This window comes from Larus michahellis, chromosome 9, assembly GCF_964199755.1.
Source record: "Larus michahellis chromosome 9, bLarMic1.1, whole genome shotgun sequence".
Taxonomy (NCBI): domain Eukaryota; kingdom Metazoa; phylum Chordata; class Aves; order Charadriiformes; family Laridae; genus Larus; species Larus michahellis.
In genome coordinates, this window is record NC_133904.1 from 30434505 (window position 1) to 30451743 (window position 17239).

Below are 17239 nucleotides of genomic sequence, written 5' to 3' on the forward strand. Positions count from 1 at the left end.
TGTGGCATTTCAGGGAAACTTTACTTTGAAAATTACAACACTAGTACACAGCTCAAGTTTTATACATTTAACATCTGCTTTTTGAGAGAAATGTTAACAATTTTATAATGAAATTAAACATTGGTTTAACTTTTCCTCACAAAACCATAAAAGTCATGGAGGGGAAAACTTAACAGGCAACAATAAAAAAAGGTAAAAACAACTTTTCCTTTTAGTAGTCCTCTGGTAGTAAAGATAGAACAGCTTCCACTTTGCTGCTTTTTTTGTTTGTTTTGAGAAGTAATCTGTCTTGGTCCAAAAGTTTAAGAGTGTTTTTAGTATCTGCTTCTGCCTCCACCTCTATCGGATCTGCTTCCACCACGGCCACCACCTCTGGGTGCTCCGCGGCTTGAACTACTGTAAGAATCACGAGGAGGTGGATAGCCCCTTTCCATGGATGGGGGAAGACCCCTGTCTTGTCTTCCAACACGATCACGGCCACTTGAGTAGACATCACTTCTGCTGCTTGAGTAACTTTCTCGGCTTCCATATCCATCTCGTGTGCTGCCGTAATCATCATATCGACTGCTTCCACCATAAGATGGCGGGGGCCCTCGTGCAGGTGGAGCACTACGTGAGTTACCTGCAGGGTCAATGGTCAGGTAATATGGCAACACCATAAGTTATATATAACAATTTCAATCTGAATTTACAGAATTGCTGTATTTAAATGTTTACTGCTACTCTTTTGTATGTATCGGGGTGTTCTTACAATAATCTGCCACGTTAATGGTATTTAAAGTGGGGATTGCATATCAGGCAGTGAGTGGATTTAAAGACTCTGAAGGAATGAAGACGGTGTTTATTCAGGCAGGCTCTTTACTGGGTATTCCAGAACAGCTTGTTATTTTAGAGAAGAAACTCAGCCATATTTTCCAGAGACAGTTGCAATTCTGAACTGTAGACTTTGCTTCTTTAGCTTATAGCTTATTTAACAAGATGATCAAACAATAACCAACAATTGCACTTTCACTGTGTGTGTGGGGGAAAGTGTGCCACTTCCCCCTAAAACATGACAGCCTAGTCAGTTAGTTTTATGACACAGATCACTACATAATCCTCAAAATGAATTCTTACCATAACTCTCATATGAATCTCTGTAGGAGCCTCCACTTGGATGATCTGAGTAGTCCCTGTCACGTCCACCACCGTATCCATCACGATCGCTATAGGAGGAAAGACTACTAAGACTTAGTACAAATCAGTAAGATCACAGCAAGAATAAAATGAAAGGGAGAAAAATCCAACAGTAGGTACCTATATCCCCTAGAGGGGTATTCATCACGTGAACTGGAATGACCATAATCACGATATGCGTAGTCTCGTGGAGGTGGCGCATAGTCCCGTGTATCCCTGGAACTGGGATAATCTCTGCTTGAGTAACTACAAAAACAAGAATTGAGATGTTAGCTCTAAGTTACATCTCAAAAGGTCAGGATCAAAAGTCAATTAAATTAGTAAAAGAACTTACCCGTCTTTAGTGCTATAGCCATCATCTCTCGGAGACATATAGACATCTCTTCGTGACGGCATTGGTTCTCTGCGTGGAGGACCACCATAACTGTCTCTTCCACGTGACACAGGAGCTTAAGAGAAATAGTCCACATTTTTTAACCTAATTAGCATTTAGCCACACAAAGAACTCTCAAGGCAAGTAAGTATAGCAGACTGTTTATAATGATTTCAAAGCATCTCTGTAGCCTACACTTATAATGCATTACATTTCTATTTGTACAGTTTTAAAGCAGCACTGCAAGGAACATACCCATGAAGTCATACCAAATCGTTATACACAGCTACAAAATGATATTGGTATGAAGAGAACCAATAGATTAGAAAAACAATGCACTACTGCACTGCAGATTTAAATTAGAATCAATGATTTGCAACAGTTTCTGAAGAAAGACTAAGGTGCCACAGCTGACTAAGCAACAAAATAATTCAGGAAGTCCTTACCTCTTCCTCCCATACTACTGCTACGCACTGGTCCTGAAGGTGCGGATCTCTTAGGTGGAGGGCCTCCACTTCGTGGAGGTGGACCCCTCTTCATGGGAAGTGGCCCCCTCGAAGAGCCTAGAAGGATAAGCCATGAACCAACTTGTTATTTCTGTGATACTCACCTGTATGGCCCTAAAGCCTGAACTATAATAACCTAGACACTGTTATTACCACTACATGAGCAACAGTAAATCCTTAAAATTAGACCTCAAAGCCTTCCTTTGTGTTTTGGCCACTACTAGATGCTATTGGCAGAAATGAGAGCCCACCAAGTTAACTTTTCCACAGCCTAAATTCCTGCCAAGAACTGTCTTTTAGATTCAAAAGCCACAGGGTGTGACACAAGGGAGAAGGACAGCTGATACCTGTAATCAGTCACAGCTTAAGTGCTCAACAAGTTACTGTTCTCAGAAGACAAGAGCCACCTGGGAAGACATACTAGAGAAGATCCTACATAGAGAGGGAACAGAGGCACTACAGAGTCTGTAGAACCTACTACACAGACTCATCAAGACAGCAGTTTTCACTATTTGCAGGGATTTTTTTCCGCATTACAGCTTTTACTTTTTTACCTCAGGTGCTGCTTGCTTTTTCTTTTAAGCAACAGTTTTGTTTTGATACTGAAAAGTCTCTGAATAAATATCTATATCTAAAGTTAAAGAATATCCAGTATCAAGTAATGTACTATCCTTCCACTTCAGAAAGCTTCAACTCAACACACTACTATTTTCTAACAACAAACAAGTCTTCGCTTCCCTAACTCCCACTACGATCTGGAAGGATCAGTCCTAAAATTTAATAAGTTTAGACCTCTCGCTAGTAAGAATGAAAGGCAGTTCCCTTTCCCTGGTGGAAGAGAATCGCTTTTTCAACTTGAGTATCAGAAAGCTTCCTTCCTCACGTGCAGGGCAGGAGTTTTGCTTTTCTTTCATAGCCAAAAGTCAAGTGGAGTGTTAGTTGTAGAAGGGAATCTTCATATTTGAAAGCTTTTTCTTAAGGTGTACTTGCCTAATCAAAAATTTGACTAAACTGCTGAGACCATATTTCATCATTTTAGCAAAGAACAAGGAGTGCACTATTCGGCTGTTTGACTTTTTTTTTCCAGTAGGATTATTGTCATCTTCCAATGGGATTGTCTTGTATGTTGTCCAAGTATATAATGAGAGAGGTAAATACATACCCAAGTGACTCCCTCTTGAAGGTGGTCCTCTCGCGCCACTTCCGCCTCTTCCACCTCTAAGGCCCCTGGGAGGACCTCTGCTTCGTGGAGGGGGTGGCGGCCCACGCCTACCACCACTTTCAAAGGATGGCTTGGTTGCTTGTTCCACTTTAATTGCTTTCCCATCTAATGACTAAAGAAGAAGCTGCTTTACTTACTGCTCAGTCACGTTTGTATTTCTTAAATTAAGCCCCTCTTGCTTCGCTATTATAGGGCTTCCATTTTATACAGTTAGAGCAACTCTAGAACTGATTTCAGTCTTCAGTATTAGTCCCCATGTACTCAGCAGCATGTTGGGCCTAATTTCTACAGTACTTCATTCTTGTGGTATTGATGAAAAAAACAAAAACAGAGCAGCATCAGAAAGGACTTTCAGCAAAAATACAAGTGTCCAATGATTACGGCAGCCCCATGTCATTTATTCTGTAAATGAAACACCATTTATGATCTCCAATTTACTTCCAATTGCCACGGACTTTTGTACCAAACTAGGACTGCATCAGTAGTTACAGGATTAAGCTGAAGGTATCTTAGCTTCAGTTGGGATTTCTGGCAATGGGGAGGCCGTTTAGTACATTTTCTTGATGTCCTGATAAAACGATGATCGCTGAAGTATTTAGAAGTAATTTCAGCATCTACAAAGCAGACTGAATATGATAATTCACCCCTCTTTTCTACTGTTTCAAGCTGGGGTTTCAAGAAAGGTTAACTGTCACGATTTACTCTATTACTTGCTTTTCCAGAGTGGAGGTGCTTTGGGTTTTTTTTTGTTTGGGAACTTTGTGGGGAAAAAAGTGGACGCTTTCTTTGAATATAGACCTGCAATAACAGAAGCTCTGCAGCCAACTATTACACCTCAAACATGAGCAGGTGGTAAGACATATTGAGTAAGTTAACCTAATTAATCAAATTTCTGTATAATCTTTCAGACACCACACATTTGGTAATTATAGCAGAGCTAATATCACAAGCTCTACTGACCTTAGGTTACTGCACATCTACCCTGGCAAACACAGCTTATTTGCCTTTTTTAGCAGTTAAATACTTCACTCTGCTATGATGACTGATGAATTATACAGGCAGGAACTGTTGTTTATTGCACTTCTTTGATGCAATAAATGAACAAGAACATGACTGCCATTAATGTCTTACTCTGAATTGGTGATAGTTGTTTACTGAGATCCCGCATCTTCTTTGTTCTCTGCTGAAATCTAGCCCTCTCTGAAATCATCCTCTTTAGCATCTCATGTATTCTGCCACCATATGTAGTTGTTTGAAAAACCCATGTGTATATCCACAGGTCCAACTTGATCCATTGTTAGGAAAAAAAGTTAAGAAATACTAGCAAAATCATATTGGTCTTGGCTTTGACTCAATAAAAATATTTTACTTATGGAATGTTTCTCAAAAAGCCTTTTGGCATGACAAGCTGAAACATTCCAGGTGGGAGCATTACTGCATCTGGACCTTCTCAGTTTGTATCTCATTATTTTGCCATTGTCCTTCCTCTGTCTCAGTCATCCTTCTCAAAACAGGAACAGTGGGCTTGAAGCCTCAAGCTTTGCCATCATGACCACTGCTGTCCTCAACTTCATGGTAGATTCCCAACAGCCTATTTGAAGTTTGGAAATCAAATACCATCCCCTTCTGCTAGCACAGGTTCTGAAAACCTGCATGCATCCAAGTTCTTTGTTTTTTTATATGTAGGAGGTAATTTTTCCTTATAATTTCTCCTCCTATTTCCTTCTGCCTTGCACTCATGCATCTTACCCAGGCAAAAGATATGTTTCTTCCGAAATTGCTTTATGCAAGCAGTCTTAAAAGCTACGCCCAAGGTCCAAAAAGACCTTTTTATTAGGTCCAAGAAAATTTTTGTTGTTGTTGTTAACCAGAAGGTATTTGTCAAAGTTTGTCCTATTTTAAAGCAGAGGGGGACAACTTCATTTTATAGGTTCTTAGGCCAAAGAAGAAAGGTTTAATCTCACTGAACAGACAGAATTCACACAAGCCATCTCAGAGTAAGGAATTTTTTTTCCATGAGCCCAAAGCATCAGCTGTCAACACAAACACTCATTAACTGGTGTTTTAACCTTGATTCAGAGTGTTAACAGTAGCATTTTAATATCATACGGGCACCATAAAGTGGAGTCACCTTGGTGCTAAAAAGCAGGAAATTCATTTAAGATATGAGTCATCTAAGAATAGTAACAGATTGGCAATCATAAAAATTCCTATACGTGGAATGAACAAGCTATACAGCTTTGTAAGGTGAGGTGAGGAACCTTAAACAAACAGAATTAGAGAACTGTCCTGCAAACTGTTAAATGTTCCAACAGAAAAGATGAATGAAATTTGCTAAGTTTTGGGACTGGGGCAGAAATCAAGTATTCCCAAGAAACTGTTACAGAAACTTGCATGAAACTGCAACCTGACATCGCATAGGGCTTTCCTTTCCAATGGATCATTTTATTGTTGATGCTGCAGTGACTCCACCATTTCCACATATTCCTTGATGGCACATCAAGTGGGCTTCCTTTCACCAAATATATTCAAGAACTGAAGATTATTTCTTATCAGGCTGAGCTTCTACATAATGTATTGTTTCTTCACCAGAAGAACTGGCAACACTTTCTGTTGATTAGAGGAAGACAGCCTTCCGTAGCGCTGAGTACAGTTTAGACTATTGTTTGGGTTGCAGTATTTGCTTCCAACCTCTTAACACAATCCAGCTGGCTTGGCAAGTCTACACTGGAATTAAGTCTTTGGCTTGTCCCAGATGTTTCCTCTAAGGTCATATTCTCTCTTTAATTATCCATTTTGTCTTCAGGACTTAAAACCAGAAGGTCATGCGAACAGCTTATTGCACAGAATGTCCACTACAGACTTGGGAGTATTCACACTTGTGTCCAGATAAGCATGTGCATTTTGTGACATTAGGATGTAGACCTGAATAGCATGCAATTAACTCTCTTCTTAAAGAAGGCTAATAATTTACTATGATAAAGTACTTCTAACATTTCTTCAGTGCTGCTCAGACATGCTAACATTGATCCAATTCGGCAGGGAAAGTAATTTAAGTGAAAAATCTCCACCCCCACTCCAAAACCATTATCTCCTGACCTCTTTCTGCAGGAAGGAAATTAATCTTCAACAAGCAAGCTTAGACTAGTCTCTGCTTGTCCCATTTTAGCATGAAATATAATTAACCCTCTTCCTTCCCCCCACCCATAAAGAAGCAAACATTGGATATTTGCTTTTCATGAACATTTGCAAAGCAAAAAATCAAATACAAATTTACTCTTGCAGAAATCTAAGTCAGCCTCTTCTACTGGCTGCAACTTTGAATTCCTTTGTAATGACAGAATGAGCAACACACCAGCAGTGCACAACTCTTCCCCCTGGCTAGACAGGTCAGCTAACTCCTTACAGACTGCTTGAGCCATTGTCTGCACAGGGCTTCTGCTGCTCCTTCTTAAGTGCTTGAAATTCTCACGAGCACTCCGAATCCATCACTTCCAAATGGACAGAAAAACTTCAAGTTCCCATTTATTGTAATGATCTCTTCGCACAGCATGCCTCAAACATCGCTCCTCCTCCAATCCAGAATGCGGAGTCTTTTTGAGGTACAAGCAGTACTTATTGTCCAGAAGGCTTTCTGAAGATGAGGAGAGACTACCTCATGAACATCATCTACATTTTTCATATCCATGGTCAAACCAAGATAGACCAGTATAGAACTGGAACTATACACAGCAGCACCTACAGGTTTATGTTAAAAACATCATTCTAGGCCAAATCCTCAGTGAGGATGTTCTTTTCACACAATATTTGATGTTCAAATGCCAAAGCAGGTGAAGGTGTTTTTAGATTCGTAGTGTGGAAGACAGAAACTGTAAGACTGATGACACACAAGGCAGTACTTTGTAGCATTTCTTGACAGCGATGCAGATGGTGCATTCCAGAACACGTAGACATTACCTCAGCCACAAACATTCAATCTCATTTGGTTACTTTACTAAGCATTACTTTTCTGAATGTTTCCAATGTGACCAAACACATGCCACAACATTCAAGATTTAGAACAGCTGGTGACTGTTTTCAGAGGGATTTTCATTTGAAAGCTGCACTCCACATACACTCAGGATTAGTGACTTGAACTCCTTTCAGCCTGACAATTAGCTGTTGGTGCTTGAAGTTACCTTAGGTGAGGTTCAATGTAATGACTACTTCAGAGGAAATCAGTGTTTAAGAACTGCAGTAAACAAGTCCTCATAACTGTAGCAAACTACACAATGGATAAATAAATTCAATATAAGGAGCACCTTTAAGGATGTTTAGGCTGGTACAGAAAGGACGTTATCTGACTTGTCACTGTCTGCCTTGACACAAACCACTAACTTATTTAAAAGAAAATAACACTAGTTGTCATGAGGTTGTCCTGAAGCACCCAGAAACTAAGTACGCATAGCCGAAAGCCTGCTATAACACAAAACAAGGAAGTTTTACTATTTGTGTTCACTGTGAACACTACAGCAAGCTCATTTTCTTATTAAAGTGCACATACCCATTATGTTTTACTTATTGACTGCAATGACTAACATTCTTCTTCCACTTCTATGTCTTATACTAAAGAAGACAAACAGCTATCAAAGTCTCAAGTGTTAATCAGGATCAGTAGAGGCTTCTTCACCTTACATGAATAACATCTCAGAGACACTGCTTAGAAAAAAGGCCAATGCAGCATGACCTTAACCCAACTGTTCAGATTATGCATGAAGAGACCAGAGTGAAATTCAAGTTAACCAAGACAACAGCTTTCACTGCCTAAAGAGACAGCACCTCTCTGAAGATAAGCAGCTGTTGACAATTAAGTTGCACACTTGCACCTAGCTTTTCAAACACATCCTGTAACAGACACAGATCACAATAGCCTACAATCCTATCACAAACTATCTTGGTATTTATCTCACAACTTTTACTCTAAATTCTCAGGTTTTTAAAGACATTACATACACATTAAATTTTTATTTCCTCTTAAAGTTATACCATTGCATTGTATGGTATACATAAGAAAATTCAATTGCTGGCTAACTGCAAAGCTATTTCACATAAACTGTCAAGATGTTCCTCAAACATGGCAGGTAGACTGATGATACAACTCACAAATATACAAGGATATCTACAAATTACCAGTTAGCACATCAGCACTCCAGCACAGTTGGGAAGTCACACGAAACCCATGTTAAGGGAAACATTAATAGTTTTCAGGTAAGTCACTTCCCTCAAGTGTAGTTTACACAGTACTGCATTCAAATATGATAAAACAAAAACATTACAGGAGACATGCAAAAATGAAGAGCTGACAATTAGAAAGCCCTCCATCACCAATCAAAAAAGAAAGAAAAACAGTGAGTATAACTGACTGATAGCCAGACTTCACTTTCTACTGTCAAATCCAGAATCATGAGAAAGTGATTCCAGATTCATGGACACAGAGACATTTTGCCAAATTTGAAGTTATGACTTGTCTCCAGGATCCTCTAACTCATTGTCTTTCCAACTTTATTACTAGTTTATTTACCCCAAATATCGATATTGCTGGTCAGTAACAACGGTGACATGTAACTGGTCTTAATTCCTACCTTTCCATTCATATCTCTGGCAGCATCTTTTGCATCTGCTGGACTCTCAAATGTGACAAATGCAAATCCTCTGGACTTGTTGGTTTCACGATCTTTCATCAAAAGCACTGCAGAAATAAAGCCGTGTTACCCTTTTCTGTAATTAGGCAACAACACTTAACCTTTATTTAACCTTTTAAGCTCAGAACTTCTTAGAGGACACGAAAGCACCATCATTTCAAATGATCAATGCTAAAAAAGTCATCACAGCTATGTTGTTGCTTTTTATTTTTTAGCATCTTAAAATAGCAAGGGTTTTTTCTTTTTACCTTCCACAATGCGTCCATATTTGCCGAATACAGCCTCGAGGGCTTTTTCATTAGTCTCTGTGTTCAGGCCCCCAATGAACAGTTTCCCAGGACGATCTGCTTCAACCATTTTGATTCTGCAAATGACCTATTAGAAGCAGAAGGTTGTTATTAACATCAGACTGCAACAGGCTTCCATACCGCCTCATGATTTGTAAGTGACGACTTTCCTCAAAAGTACAAGCGCATTTTCTTGAGCAAGATGTCAATTAAGACATATAAAGTATAAAAAATATTAAAAAAAATTTTTAGACTGAAGCAACTAATAGTACTGCCTTCAGTTAATGCTTTGCATTATATTGTCTATTTCAAATAGATTAACTTTAAAAAGTGGAACAAAGCACTGATGAGAACTCTTGTAAGATCAAGCAGTGTAGGTTAACACAATAAGTCTTTCAGGATTACCGTCTTTTTGCCCTTGATGGTAATCCTAGCAGTCCCTCCCCCTAAATCCTGCCACAGATGTTTTAAGAAATTTACTTAGTGTGTCAAAATAATAACAAAATATTAACTTTAAAGTGAGCTTGAGCCAGTATTGTAAATTACGCTTATTCTTTAAATTATTCAAAGAACAATGACACCACGCCAAAGTCCTGGCCTAAACAACGTGTCAGCCTGAACGGACACCAGACCATCACTGCAGTTCAACACAGCAAGGCCGCGGCCAAGGCAAGGGGGCGGGGAGCAGGACTAAAGAAAGAGAGCCAGACACAAAGACAAAGCAAAAGCTCGAAATGCCTGGCAAAACGCCTGGTGCCTGTGGACAAACGTTACCCGCATGCCTCCCTCCAGCCCAATGGCGGGAAAGCCCGCAGCAGTGCGCAAGGCGGGCCTGCGCAGCTGCCCCGCCACACCAGCAGAACCGGGACAAAGCCGCCCCCCCGCCCCGGGCGGCGAGGGCCGGGCCACAGAAAAGGCCGCAGCGGGGAACCGGAGTGGGGGGAGTAGGGGGGCGTCAGACCCACCGCGGTCTCCAGGCACCTCCACAAAATGGCGGCCACCTTTGGCAGGGACTCTTCTCCCTCCCGCCGCCGAACGACCGCCTCAGCGCTAAGCCAGCCACGCACCTCAACCCCCATTTTGAACTATCCGTCCGACCTTCCAGGCGCGGCCGCCGTCCTCCCTTCGCCCTCCTCGAGGATACGGAGGCCCACGCGGTGGGACCCCGCGCAAAACCCCCCGCACCTAAAATGGCGGCCAGCGCGCCTCACGCGGTTGGGACCCCCCTCCGCTCGCTCCACCACAGCCGCGCCGCTCCCCCCACCCTCCGCGGGGCCAGACGGACGGGGTGGCAGGCCCGGTTCCACCGCGCCTCGGGCCCGTAGCGGCGGCCGTGTGCAGCACAGCTCCCTCACCCGCGGGCCGGGCCCTCCGCCGCGCCACCACCTGCCGCGGCCCACCCGCGCCCCGCAGGGCCCAGCTCCCCCCTCCCCACAGCCCCGGGGCCTGCCCAGCTCGCCGGGCGGCGCTCACCTCCGCTCACACCGGCCTGCAACTGCGCAATGAGGGCGAACAAAGGCGCTGCAGGCCTTTATACCGCTGACGTCACCGTCCGTCCGGGGCCCCGGATGCAGGCGGCGGCGAGGCCGGCAGGGGGAGGCAGCGGCGCGCCGCGGTGGCGGGACCGGCCGGGGGGCGGGGGGGGGGCGGCTCGACGGGACGGGGATCGGAGCTCCCCGTCCTACCCGGGGCGCGGGCCCGGAGATCCCCGTCCTGCCCGGGGACCGGGCTTACACCGGCCGGGGGTGGGGTGGGGGGCGTGAGCCGCCATGAGGGAGCGCGGCCGGGTCCGCCCGGCGGGTGGCCGTTACCGCTTTGTCTGCTCCCGGTCCCGCTCCTTAGTGGGATCCCCGAAGTAGTGGCTGCGTCAGTAGTTTGGAAGCGAAATCGCTTGCCATGGGGTCAGTTTAACTTGCAGAAGTGTCTGTGCGGGAGGTTAAATCTGGCCAGCTACAACAGTCTCAAGGTGATTTTAGTTAATTAATATATGTGCATGTCAGTGCTCCTTCCTCGGAGACTTAAATAAGTGCAGTTTAAAATGAAATATGCTGTTGATAACACAAAGTTTTTGTGCTGGTTCAATTGGGGTGCCTGGAGAAGAGAAGGCTCCGGGGAGACCTTAGAGCCCCTTCCAGTCCCTAAAGGGGCTCCAGGAAAGCTGGGGAGGGACTCTGGAGCAGGGAGGGGAGCCATAGGACGAGGGGGAATTACTTTAAACTGAAAGAGGGGAGATTTAGATATTAGGAAGAAATTCTTGGCTGTGAGGGCGGTGAGCCCCTGGCCCAGGTTGCCCAGAGAAGCTGTGGCTGCCCCATCCCTGGAGGGGTTCAAGGCCAGGCTGGACGGGGCTTGGAGCAACCTGGGCTGGTGGGAGGTGTCCCTGCCCAGGGCAGGGGGTGGCACTGGGTGGGCTTTGAGGTCCCTCCCAACCCAAACCATTCTGTGATTCTCTTTTATTTTGCTGACTAAGCCTGGTAGCTGAAAAGTTTAGGAGGAAGCCTGTGCACACAGAAATTAGCTACGTTTTCATAATTTGAACTTTTAGCTTACCTAAACCACTCAACAAGGCCTGTTTTCTTAGAGTCCCGCAGTCTAATTACCAGTCTTTTAATTCAGAAACAAAAATGGATTTTTCTTTAACCTACTTAAGTAACAAACCCAAAAGGGAAGCTGTCTGACTATGTATTCTGTGTGGTTTTCAAACAGGATGGCTATTTTGCAAGTCTGTCTGTCTCCAGCCCTTACCTTTTATAAAAATTCCAGAGGCACGGTGCACATGGTCACTGAAACTGGTAGCCAGGGCCTGTAACTAACGCCCTTTCCTGCTCCTTGAAGAAAGTAAGTTGATTTATACAAGATGCAAAAGCTAAGGAATTGCAGGTTCCTTGCATGTTTTAGGATTTCGTATCGCTCCTGACTCATCCTTGTGCAGTGAGGGAACAGTGCCAAGATGTATCAAGGCAAATTATCTAATACACCTGGTTTCCAGGCTGAAATCCCACTAGGATTAAACAGAGGATTTAGAACAGAACCTCAAGCGAAGCCCCCCATGCAGGGCCAGCCCTGCGCACTCCTGGGGCTCTGCAGTGCCGAGGGATGCCTGTCTGGCCTGAGGAGCTGGTCTCCAGAGCCACTCCGTGTTCCTGTACTGCACCTGCCTCAGCCGTGGCAGGTCATCAGGTGGTTTTTCCTAGGGCTTTTCAGAAGGTATCCATGCCATGTGGTAGGCAGACGTGCCTGGTACCTCTTCAGGCTCTTGCTTGTACATACCAAGGTCCTTTTCCTTACAGATACCACAGCGTGTCTTCCTTGAGACGTCCCTAGAGCTGGGGGGGCTCCACAATGAACCTGCTGGGAGCGAAAGGAAAAAAAAAACGCTGTCTTTCCCGTCTGCATCTACTGCCCTCCCGACTTCCTCCCACACCGTTAGTTGTGCCGACTGCATGGAGGAGGAGGGGATGCATGGGGTTGAAGCAATCGGAAACAGCGTTGTAATTTCCCAGACTGTGTTGTCTTGTCAGAGTCGCAGGAGACAATATGGTCCTCCAGCATATTGCCTTATCCACTTTCCTAACACATGGGATGGACGTTGCTCAGCTCCTCTGTGACTTCTCCCTTGCGGTATTCTACAGACCTTTATTTCTGAGAGGTGACACAGAGTCTATGGACTCTCCTGGTACTGCCCAGTGCCATTACAGTCACAAGAGCTGCATAACTGCCGCATCCTGATAAGAGAACATCAAACTCTTATCTTCAGTTTTTCAGCCTCCTCTGCTCAGATACTGATATTCAACTGGTCTTTGTGTTAGGGAAAGCAGAAGGCAACATTGCTTCAGACTACCTCACAGATCTATTGAGAACACAAAAGAAGGTAGCTCTCAAACACTTCTCTAGACTGTAGTACGCATTTAAAGATGATCACCTTTCCAGCGTAGATGCTAAGAGTTCCTGGATGCTGTTACTGTGCATGGGAAAAGGGTAACGAAGTGGGAGGGCACTGCATATGATAACAATGCGGTTGCTGGAGAATGGCATAGCTAGACACTCATCCAATTATCATATGAAAAAAAGGTTCCATTTCTAGTTTCAGTGCAGAAGAATTTCAATCTCAGAGTCTTCCCTGGAACAGATAGGGAAAACTAAAGCGAATTGTTAGTCCTGTAAGAAACATGCTAAAATAGTCTCCGTCTACATGCGAAGTCTCTGTGTGCTTCTATGATCTATAGTAGTGTATTTGCTGACTGCGTCCCAGATAATTGGAAAGATAAGCAAATAGAAACTAAAGTCCCTTTTTGCTCCTCTGATTAGAAGAGATTGGTAACTCCAGGCTTCATTTTATTAACATTCTGTTAACACGTACTGTATGTGTAGCTAGGTGGCATTAGCATGAACATAATTACATTTGAAACAGTGGTTGAACATAACTGCTGTAATTGTATTAGGGCCAAATTCTTCTATCCTTTGTCCTAGAAGATATGATCAGGCTTCTTATCAAAACCTGCATTCTGTCTACATTGCAAACTGGAACAGCATTTTACTATATTCCACTACATAGTTTATGTATGGTCTTGCTCCAAGTTCAGTAAGTCAGACCTTTTTCCTGGAGGACTAGAGGATATGTAATTCTTCCCCTTCCTCTCATTTTTTTTTCTTTTTTGTAAGTTTGAATTTTTGTAGAAAAACTACAGAAGACTTCAGGGAAGAAACTGCAGTCTGAATGGAAAAGAATCCCTCCTATGCTTCATTCAGTAGGAAGTTCAAGGCTGAATAGCCATGACAGTATCTTTTGCAAATGATCTCTCAACTTTGAATTTTCTGATAGGAAATTTAGATAGTAACAAGAAGTCCTAATACTGGCACCTACATAATAGGAAACAGACTTAGATGGGATAAATGGGGAAACAAACAGGAGGAAAACTCCACCAACCTTTACACAGAAGACAGTTTCTATGTAATTAGCATAGATATACCTGCCCTTGCATTATCACAGTTTAGAAAATTTTCCTTATGTTTTTAAAAGCAGAAGAAATGCAATTAATTACATTACTTACAAACCTGCATAGATAGAAACTCATCACTTTGTGCCTTTTCACCAATAAGCATAAAAACGAGCCTACTAGATGGGACAGGTGGACAACATTCCATGATGGTAATATTTTATGAAAAAATTTTTGTAGCTTTCACCTAAAATGTCACTCTTTTGAGTGGATCCTCCAATGTTTAACAATGTAGTTGAATTTATACTACAAGCCTGTTCATACACAGGGCAGTACTTTGAATCCCCTTTGTACCACGCTGCGTATTTTCATCAAACATATTGGCCTTTTACCAAGTTCATCATACTTCGGGTTTAAACTGGATAAAGGGTTCAGGAGAGCTGGGGGATAAGGACTAATGAATACATAAATAACCTGATCACATAAGACTCATTCAGAATGAATAAAAAAGGAATGTAATTCCCTTTAGATGCATAGTCAAAAACTAATAACTGAAAAGATCAGTTTAATACTTTCATGACAAAGAGCAATTTTCTAGGCAGCTGTCACTTGATAGGTATTTATAGAAATTCAGCATTTTTCCTCTGTAAAACTCAGACTACAGTGGATAAAAGCAGCACAAAACAATTGTTTCTGGCACTGACTTTGTCAGCCTTTCTAAACTGGAACTCCGTAACGTGCTTTTCCCAAATCACCTATTTGGGATCTAATTGTGTCTCCTTTCAGTTTAGCAATACAAAGTGGATCGCAGGTCCCTAAGACATAGCTATAGCTGCCTGAAATGACAACTCACATTTTCCAGGCTCAGCTGAAAAGACACAAGACAAGCAACTATTACGCACCCTTTGTTCTTTCTCCTTTTCCCTGGTGCTGTCCTACGGTAAGGGCAACTCACTACTGATTGATGAGTTAGGTAAAATTGTTGGACATGGGGGTTTTGCAGGGGTAATACAAATGTAACGTCACAGGTTGGAAACCAGAGTAGCAACAGCTTGCGTGAACGGGAAATACAGAGAGGAAGATGGAGGTGGTGTCTACCCAGTACTGACAGCAACGGCTTTAGTACAACGCCTTAGGCAGCAGTATCTGTCTTGCCATGGTAGCACAGAGCTTGGCTTGCAGCCATCACTTGTACTTACCCTGCTTCTCAGACAGGTTTTGCAGCTGTCCCTGAGTGCTGCTCCCGCCATTGCCACCTGAACAAGCGAGCCTGGAGCTCGGCATCACATTTGTTGCACCGCTGTGGCTGCCTTGTGGTGGCAAGGAGCCACGGGACACCATGGACTGGTGCCCATCCCACCATTGTTGGCTGCAAACATCACAAGCTGCTGAACCAGCCATCAAAAAATCGTCAAATAGAATTCTTGAAAGTTATGGGATTGCAAATAAAGGTTGCAATACAAAATCTTGGATTTCCACCCCTAATTTCTGAGCTAGTAAAATCTAATTTAAGTCTTTCTCTGCTGGGGGACAGGGCCTGAAAAGAGGTTATGGTATGAGTCATCACAGGGGACTTTGGGAAAAAGGTCTGAGGTGAACGTGGAAGGCAAGAAGAGAAAGCACCTCCCCGCCGAGAGGGAGGCGACGGCCCGCCCAAACCTCCTGCAGCCAGCGGCGGCCTCCGTGAGGATAAGCGCCGTCGGCCTCAGCGTGCCCTGCCTCAAGATGGCGCCCAGCGCTTCACCCCCTCACCGCGCAGGCGCCGCGGCCCCGGGGCGGGTGTGACGCTGCCGCCGCTGCTGGGCCGAGGCCGTCTCCGCAAGGCGCTGGTCTGGGGAGTTCGGGTTGCTTCCTGGGCTCATGGTGCCTTCGCCTCTTCAGGCTGGAAGATGAGGCTGCTGACGGCCGGTCTCTTGCTGGTGGTACCTCTCTGCACTGCCTTCTACCTGCCCGGCTTGGCGCCCGTCAGCTTCTGTGAGGAGGGCGAGGAGACCGAGGGCTGCAAGGTGAGAGCCCTCACGGGAGGGCCCGACGCGGGCGGTCTCCCCCGCCCCCGCTTTCCTCACCGCGGAAACCCCCAGCGGGGCGAGCCCCGCGGCGGGGCGGGGGGGCACAGCTGAGTGTCCCCCGGCCCGCTCCGGGCGGGCCCCGGGCGGTCTCCCTCAGGCGGCAACCTTTGCTCCGGGAAGTCAGCCACCCCCGGCTCTCTTCCCTCGGTGCGCCCGGTGTTTTATTATGGCGAAACCCCCCCTTTTCCCCGCTGGACTTTCCAGTCAGCGCTGGGAGGGTCCTTCGCCGGTGCTTGGTTCCTCGCTGCAGCCTCCTGTGGCGGCGGCGCTGGCGAGGGAGGGCGGCCCCGGCGTGGCCCAGCGCCGCGGCGGCGGTCGGGGCCTGTCAGAAGTCTGTGGTAACTCACCCGTGGGGTAGCAAGCTCCCAAACTTGTGACAGCCCTCGCCAGCTAGCCATGCGGTTCGTGTCGGCCGCACGTTTGGTTTTGCAAGTCTGTATTTTCATCCTTTTCCTCCCCCTGCCCTTGCCTGTTTCAGTCACTCATCGAGCTCTTCGTGAACAGACTGGACTCGGTGGAATCGGTTCTGCCGTACGAGTATGATGCGTAAGTACATGGCAGCAGACTTCTGGGGGCGTCTGGGAAGCCTGTTTTCTGTTCTCAGTGCAGTGATGCTGCTCCTGATAGGGTACCAGTGTTTCTCTTAAGCAGTATTTTGGATGTAGAGATGGAAGAGTAAATCCAGTGCCCAGCAACAGGAATGAAATACACGAGGGTGGAAAGGATGAAGGCCACACCTGTGCCTCCTGACTGTCCTCAGTTATTGTTGAAGACAAGGCTGCTGGCTTTCTAATGGGTGCATTTTTTTGAGCTGAGTACTCGATTTAGTGTTGACTTTGATATGTTTGAAAGTTCTTCCTGTTAGTCAAAACTAGGAAGACGAGAGCTTTGTGTTTCTTGTTTCTGGCAACTAAAAGAAATTGGAAGAAGCGTCACTGTTATTTTTCCTTTTTCCAGTGAAGCTCTGTATCTAATTGTTGATTTTTCA

General features: G+C 44.7%; 2 protein-coding genes and 1 non-coding gene across 6 annotated transcripts in view; 1 reads left to right on the forward strand and 2 right to left on the reverse strand.

The window, feature by feature from the left end:
- Positions 1 to 10813, reverse strand: RBMX (RNA binding motif protein X-linked). 4 transcript variants are annotated; one of them, XM_074600383.1, is made up of 9 exons: positions 10719 to 10813; positions 9207 to 9333; positions 8899 to 9005; positions 3218 to 3389; positions 1996 to 2112; positions 1511 to 1625; positions 1297 to 1422; positions 1117 to 1205; positions 1 to 622 (listed from the first exon to the last, which is right to left on the reverse strand). In XM_074600383.1, the coding sequence occupies exons 2-9, from the start codon at positions 9313 to 9315 to the stop codon at positions 315 to 317; spliced, it is 1143 nt and encodes a 380-aa protein (XP_074456484.1). In that variant the 5' UTR covers positions 9316 to 9333; positions 10719 to 10813; the 3' UTR covers positions 1 to 314. The 4 variants fall into 4 exon arrangements, with proteins under 4 accessions (XP_074456484.1, XP_074456483.1, XP_074456481.1 ...); XM_074600382.1 differs by having other exon boundaries at positions 1117 to 1220; XM_074600380.1 differs by lacking the exon at positions 10719 to 10813 and adding an exon at positions 10313 to 10604 and having other exon boundaries at positions 1117 to 1220.
- On the reverse strand, positions 9076 to 9148 carry LOC141749093 (small nucleolar RNA SNORD61). Its single transcript, XR_012589256.1, has one exon. It is a non-coding gene; the product is annotated as a small nucleolar RNA SNORD61 (small nucleolar RNA).
- Positions 10814 to 15873: 5060 nt separating the features above from the next.
- Positions 15874 to 17239, forward strand: part of LOC141748182 (transmembrane 9 superfamily member 2-like) — a 33957-nt gene continuing 32591 nt past the window's right edge. Inside the window, exons 1-2 of the mRNA XM_074599769.1 lie at positions 15874 to 16188; positions 16730 to 16797. Coding sequence (XP_074455870.1) covers positions 16072 to 16188; positions 16730 to 16797 — 185 coding nt within the window. The 5' untranslated portion in view covers positions 15874 to 16071. The remainder of the gene's footprint in view (positions 16189 to 16729; positions 16798 to 17239) is intronic.

Bases quoted from the DNA above. Each gene is read 5' to 3' on its own strand.
- RBMX (XM_074600380.1), bottom strand. The intron at 9,006-9,206 runs GTAAAAAGAAAA...TTATTTCTGCAG, and splicing joins ATATGGACGCATTGTGGAAG to TGCTTTTGATGAAAGATCGT. The intron at 623-1,116 runs GTAAGAATTCAT...TTGACCCTGCAG, and splicing joins AGATTCATATGAGAGTTATG to GTAACTCACGTAGTGCTCCA.